We start from the raw sequence: 6,598 nt of genomic DNA, 5'->3' as shown, positions 1-6,598 counted from the left end.
AGGGAGGGAGGGAGGGAGGGAGGGAGGGAGGGAGGGAGGGAAGGATTAAAGTGAGAGGAAAGAAAGAAAGAGAGGGAGGGAGGCTTAGTATACCACTCTGAACACTAAAGAAGGGAGGAAGGGAGGAAGGGATGGAGGGAAGAAGATTTAGAAGCCTGAGATTTTTCTTTAACACAGAAGAACCGAGTGCAGAAACAAAAGTATCAAGTCCTGAGTTGGGACGGGCATGAGGCAAAGGTGACAAGAAGCGGGGCCGACTCACCGGGCACTTCAGGCATCCTCCGGAGCTTCAAATCGTCAACGTTGGTGGCCAGGATGAACCTGTTTGCCCCCGTGAGGATGGCCACCCCGGTCCCGTACTCTGTGTGGAAGACTTTGGCCTCCACCACGTGGTTCTGCAGCACCTCCTGAGGGACGGAGGGAGACACGTCAGAGAAGAGCTCACTGATTTCCAGGGCTTCCCAGGTGCTTGCCATCACAGGAACCCTGCGGGGCAGCACCCGAATGTTCCAAAGAGATAAGAGAATTTCAGAGAGTGGTTGACTGGGCCCTTTTGCCAGAAAAAGGCAGCTGAGAAATGTTTTAAATAAATAAAACCAGCTACCCTTTTGGCTGCCCCAACAACCAAAGAAAGCAGTCTGGCGGCACTGGAGACAGGGCCTCTTTGGTGGCAGCCCCGTGATTATGGAAAAACCCCCCCAAGGGAGATCACCTGACCCCCTCACTTTCAATCTTCAGCAAGCAGCTGAAGACACTTTTACTTAGGACTGCATTTGATTAATTTAGTACTTATTTATTTGAACATCAGAGGAGCCCAGCTGGGTCAACCAGTGGTCCATCCAGTCCAGCCTCCTGTCCCACACAGTGGCCAAAAAGTTCCTCCAGAGGGCCAACAACAGGGCGGAGAGGCTGAGGCCTTCCCCTGATAAGAACATCAGGAGAGCCCTGCTGGATCAGACCAGGGAGGGTCCACCTAGTCCAGCATCCTGCCTCACACAGGGGCCAGCCAGTTCCTCTGGAGGGCCAACAACAGGGCAGAGAGGCCGAGGCCTTCCCCTGATAGGAACCTCAGAAGAGCCCTGCTGGATCAGACTAGTGAGGGTCCATCTAGTCCAGCCTCCTGTCTCACAAAGTGGCCAGCCAGTTCTTCTGGTGGGCCAGCAACAGGGCAGAGAGGTTGAGGCCTTCCCCTAAGAACCTCAGAAGAGCTCTGCTGGATCAGACCATTGAGGGTCCCTGTAGTCCAGCATCCCATCTCACACAGGGGCCACCCAGTTCCTCTGGAGGGCTAACAACAGGGCAGAGAGGCCGAGGCCTTCCCCTGATAAGAACCTATGAAGAGCCCTGCTGGATCAGACCAGTGGTCCATCAAGTCCAGCATCCCGTCTCACACAGGGGCCAACCAGGTCCTCTGGAGGGCCAACTGCAGGGCAGAGAGGCCGAGGCCTTCCCCTGATGTTGCCTCCTGGCTCTGGGATTCAGAGGATTAGTGCCATGGCTCATACCCACTGATCCTTTTCTCCATGAATCTACCTAATCCCCTTTTAAAGCAGCTTATTCCAGTGGCCATCATGACATCCTCTGGCGGCGAATTCCACATCTGAATCACTTTCTGTGTAAAGTAGTATTTCCTTTTGCCCGTCGCTGAACTTACTGCCCATCACCGGATGCCCTTAAGTTCTACTGCTTTGGGAGAGGGAGAAAAATTTCTCTTTGTCAAGTCTCTCCACTCCATGTATAATGTTATTGGCGGTCCTCATTCAGATTTCAAATTGTCGTATTTTATGTGTTTTATAATCATTGTCTTAATTAAACCGCAAGCCACCTCAGGTTCTGCAGAGTAGAAAGACGGCTGATACACGTTTTAAATACATTATGTGCATCTGTTTTAAAACAGTTTTGCAAAAGTGGCATTGACAAAACTCAACATTACATTGCATTTGATCAAAACCCACTTTGAACAGCTGGGGCCAGAAACGGTGAGAGAAGATCTTCCCTGGATGTTGAAAATAACCCCAAACAAAGTCCCCATTAGTTTCCCTAATCTTCAGCAAGACTTGACTGCAAATTCTCACTCAAACACCACAAGGACTAGAACCTTGTGTGGCGTCCTTGCTTATAGGGGAGACTGTTTTCCCTTTAAACACTCATTGAGTACATAAACTTGGTAGTTTTCCGCTGCCACCAGGAATTAAAAATTCCAATTCTCTCTCCCTTTGGTAGAATGACCCAGGGTCTGGGCACTTCAGAGGACTCTGTGGCCCTGAGGAAGGACTGTTCTGATTTCTGAGATAAGTTGAAACAAAAAAATGATTTATTTAATAAAGAACAAAAGAGGTTTCTGGTTATTTTGAACTGCTGATGATGAAAGGAACTTGTTAATATAACTGGCAAAGCTTGGTGTCACAGTCACTGAAACTCCCAAAACTCCACTCTGACAGGCGTAGACACTCAGTCTAATCTCTCTCATCTATATAGCCACACAGGCTGAACTCTTTGTCTTATTCACACAGAATAGACTCAAAAACTATGCTCTCTCTTCAAACTTCACACACAGAATCACTCTCTTAGACACCCCTCCTCCCACACTCTCAGTCATCAGCCAATCACATCAAACTTACCTCCCTCTATCACTCTTCTTACAGTACTGCAGTCAAACTAAACATTTAAAGAAACACACACACCAAAACGAGAAATCATTACACCTGGCACTGGCTTTTGAATGAAAGCAGACATACTGTTGAAACAGCTCTTCTGCAGCATGGACAGTACTACCTTTAACTTAAGCCAAAACGAAGAGACGGCAAGCTGGGTTGATGTTGTCCCTCCCCATGCCCACGCGCATACACGCGCTACTCACATTGCCCATTCGGAAGCAGCGCTTGAACTCGCAGAAGATACTGTAGACGAGAACCGAGCCATCTTCCTGAATACAGAGGAGATCTTCACTGGCCGTCCAACCCAGATGCACCGCCGGACAGTTCTTCCACTAGGAACAACAGCGAGAGAGCACCGCATTAGCCACTGCGCTGCACGTCTGGTTTCAACGGGCAGTGCGGGACCAACACCGAAGATGTTTCCCAGGCATGAACTCCAGCTAGCCCAAGGGTGTTGAACTCATTTGTTACGAGGGCCAGATCTGACATAAATGAGACCTTGTTGGGCCGGGCCATGTGTGTCATAAAATGTAATGCCGGGTAGCGGAGAGATAAACTTTATAAAGGACACAAACACAAAGATGGTTTTTTTTAACTCAAAAGCATGCTTAAAACATTAGCACTCTTGCAATACTTTGTTTATTTAATAGCACCTGATAACTGACACCAGTCGCTTCGAATTATTGCATCCAAATGTCTGTGCTGTTGCCATCTTGAGTATGCTGTTCAAGTGTGTATCTGTGAGCTGCAAACCTCATTTTGATTGATTGACGTTCGCCACAGAAATCTCATGCTCAGAGTTCTGAGTCTAGGACCCAGGTTAAAACATGAAATGGCTGAGCGATTGAGAGAGTCTGGCAAAGCAAGCTATGATGCAGCAGCAGCAGCAGAACTGGGAGCAGGAAATGGCCAGTCCCACTGCGGGCCTGATCTGGCCCCCGGGCTGCATGTTTGACACCCCTGGGCTAGGCCCTTTGCAGTGACTTCTGGACATGGAAACGACTTCTATTTAACCAGAGCATTTGCATTTCAGCCTTTGAAACAAGGACTCTTTTACTGATGTTTGAACGCAACCTAGTTAGTTAAGAATGTAGTTAAGAATGCGAAAGGAAGCTTCTGTTACTTCAATGGAGCCTCACGTCAGCTGCAATGGGTTGGGGGCTTCTCTCACCACTAGGGTCTCCGGCTCCGGGGCATTTGAGGGGTGGAAACTAGGGAGGGAGGGGTTTCGGGAAGACAGACCACACTGCAAAGCAGCCATGCTCCACAGGGGAACCGATCTCGGTTGTCTGGGGAGCCGTCGTCATTCCGAGAGACCTCCAGGCCCCACCTGGAGGTTGGGAACCCTGCTCACCAGAGTGCTGGCCAAGCGGACCCCCGAAGCAGAATAGATGTGCAGCTCCGGCCGGGCACCGGGCGATTTGTCTTTCTTGGGTTTCAGCAGGGCTAAAAGAAAAAAAAAGGCGTTCTAGTCAGCCATTTCCCTGGCCCTCTCCGCTTCTCATCCCTCTTCCTGGCATGCTTACTATACAATCACAGAGTTGGAAGGGGCCTCAGAGGCCATCTAGTCCAACCCCCTGCCCGGTGCAGAACAAGCCTAGAGCATCTCTGACAAATATTCGTCCAGCTTTTTCTTGAAAGCTGTCAGTGAAGGTATGTCTTATCCGTATACCATTACATGTTAAGCTCAAGACCGAGACAGGATTGTAAGACGGAACAATCCTATTGGCTGATGTATGAATGTACCCCAATCAGAATGCAGAGAAATGTTCAGGAGGGAACGAATCTGATTGGTAGTTATCCCTGTAATGTAATTGGTCCTTAACTGTTCTAGGGCGTGGCTACACCTGCCCGGGATAGTTTAAATAGGAGCTATGCTCCACTGCTTGCTGTGGTGTGTTCTCCTGTTGCTCCTGTTAATTCAATAAAGCTGATTCACTGTTACTTACGAGACGGCGTTGAGTTCCATACTTAACACTCTGAACCACTCTGACCGTGAAAAATTTTTCCCCTAATATCCAGCCGATATTTTCTGCAGGTAACTTAAACAGTGCCATAGAGTCCGCCTTCCAAAACAGCCATTTTCTCCAGGGGAGCTAATCTCTGTCGCCTGGAGACGAGTTGTAATAAGAACATAAGTGCCTTGCTGGATCAGACCAGTGAGGGTCCATCCAGTCCAGCCTCCCGTCTCACACAGGGGCCACCCAGTTCCTCTGGAGGGCCAACAACAGGGCAGGGAGGCTGAGGCCTTCCCCTGATAAGAACCTCAGAAGAGCCCTGTTGGATCAGACCAGTGAGGGCGCATCTAGTCCAGTCTCCTGCCTCACCCAGTGGCCAACCAGTTCCTCTGGAGGGCCAGCAACATGGCAGAGAGTCCTTGGCCTTCCCCTGATAAGAACATCACAAGACCCTGCTGGATCAGGCCAGTGGTCCATCTAGTCCTGCATCCTCCTGAGTTACTCACTGGCCAACCAGGGCAGAGAGGCTGAGGCCTTCCCCTGATAAGAACCTCAGATGAGCCCTGCTGGAACAGACCTGGGAGGGTCCATCCGGTCCAGCCTCCTCTCTCACACAGTGGCCAACCAGTTCCTCTGGAGGGCCAACAACAAGGCATGGAGGCCGAGGCCTTCCCCTGATGACTACCATTGAATGTGGAGGTTCCCCTCAGTCACCATGGCTAGTAGCCACCGACAGACTTCTCCTCCATGAATCTCTCAAATCCCCTTTTCGAGCGGGTCATTCCTGTGGCCGTCTCTACATCCTCTGTCAGTGGATTCCACATGTGAATCACTCCCTATGCAAAGAAGAATTTCCTTTTGTCCCTCCTGAACCTACTGCCCATCAGCTTCATTGGATTCCCTCAAGTTGTAGAAATTTTGGGAGAGGGAGAAACTTTCTCCAAATCCAGGAAAAGATCTCCAGTCACCACCAGGAGTCTAAACCCTTCAGAACTATAGAAGCAGCTGATTAAATTCTCTCTCTCCCCCCCTCCCTCCCTCTTTTCGAACAGACCCGCCAACGTGGTCATACCAATGGGTCCCCCGTAAGGTGCAGCGGCTACCAAACACTCCCGCAGGCTTTCCTCTCTCACATCCCAGACCATGGAGTAGAGATCCAGTTTCCTGTGGGGAAAACATAAAAGGGGAAAGAAAGAGAAATAAATGGACCTCAAATTGGCTCTAAGCAGGTCTGTCGGAATCCTGTGGGAACATGAACTCCTTGCAGAATGTGGCACTGGGCAAAAATTTTGTTTCTAAAAAGGGAACAGGTTTCTAGGCCTCGGAGCATCTTTAATTTATTTAAAACATTCTTTAGTCGCCTTTCTGCCTTGCAGATTCAGGTTGGTAGCTGTGTGGTTCTGAAGCAAGAGAACGAAGTTGGAGTCTAGTGGCACCTTTAAGAAGAAGAAGAGACTGGATTGATACCCCACCCTCCGCTACCCGAAGGAGCCTCAGGGTGGCTTACCATTGCCTTTCCCTCCCCCTCCCCACAACAGACACCCTGTGAGGTAGGTGGGGCTGAGAGAGCTCTTTGGAGGACTGCCCTTGAGAGAACAGCTCTGAGAGAACTTGTGACTGGCCCAAGGTCACACCAGCAGCCGCCTGTGGAGGAGTGGGGAATGCAACCCGGTTCTCCCAGATTAGAGCCACCCACTTAACCAGTACACCAGACTGTGTGCACATGAAAGCTTATAACCAGAATCAAACTTTGTTGGTCTTAAAGTTGCCACTGGACTCAAACTTTCCACCTTATAGAAACACAAGGTGGCTTGCCATGCAAATACATTACAATACCCGAAACAGATAAAAACCACCAGTTAAGAACAACCGTTTTTTTAAAATACTGGTTAGGCAGAAGAACCAATCTAATGCCATCGTGAATAAAACTGTCTTTAGTCGTCTCCTAGAGACTGACAGTGCGGAGCCGCGGTGGCTCAAGTG

At 49.6% G+C, this 6,598-nt stretch overlaps 1 protein-coding gene across 1 annotated transcript in view; it reads right to left on the bottom strand.

The window, feature by feature from the left end:
• The window catches only part of VPS16 (VPS16, CORVET/HOPS core subunit), a gene marked incomplete at its 5' end in the record, with an annotated part of 48,080 nt that extends 42,301 nt beyond the window's left edge, over positions 1–5,779 (bottom strand). Inside the window, 4 exons of the mRNA XM_015418285.1 lie at positions 263–407; positions 2,861–2,989; positions 4,012–4,103; positions 5,688–5,779. Coding sequence (XP_015273771.1) covers positions 263–407; positions 2,861–2,989; positions 4,012–4,103; positions 5,688–5,779 — 458 coding nt within the window. The remainder of the gene's footprint in view (positions 1–262; positions 408–2,860; positions 2,990–4,011; positions 4,104–5,687) is intronic.
• Positions 5,780–6,598: the final 819 nt, after the last annotated feature.

Source organism: Gekko japonicus, unplaced genomic scaffold (genome assembly GCF_001447785.1).
Source record: "Gekko japonicus isolate JY-2015 unplaced genomic scaffold, Gekko_japonicus_V1.1 scaffold4366, whole genome shotgun sequence".
Lineage (NCBI taxonomy): Eukaryota > Metazoa > Chordata > Lepidosauria > Squamata > Gekkonidae > Gekko > Gekko japonicus.
This window is presented reverse-complemented; position numbering and strand designations above follow the sequence as displayed.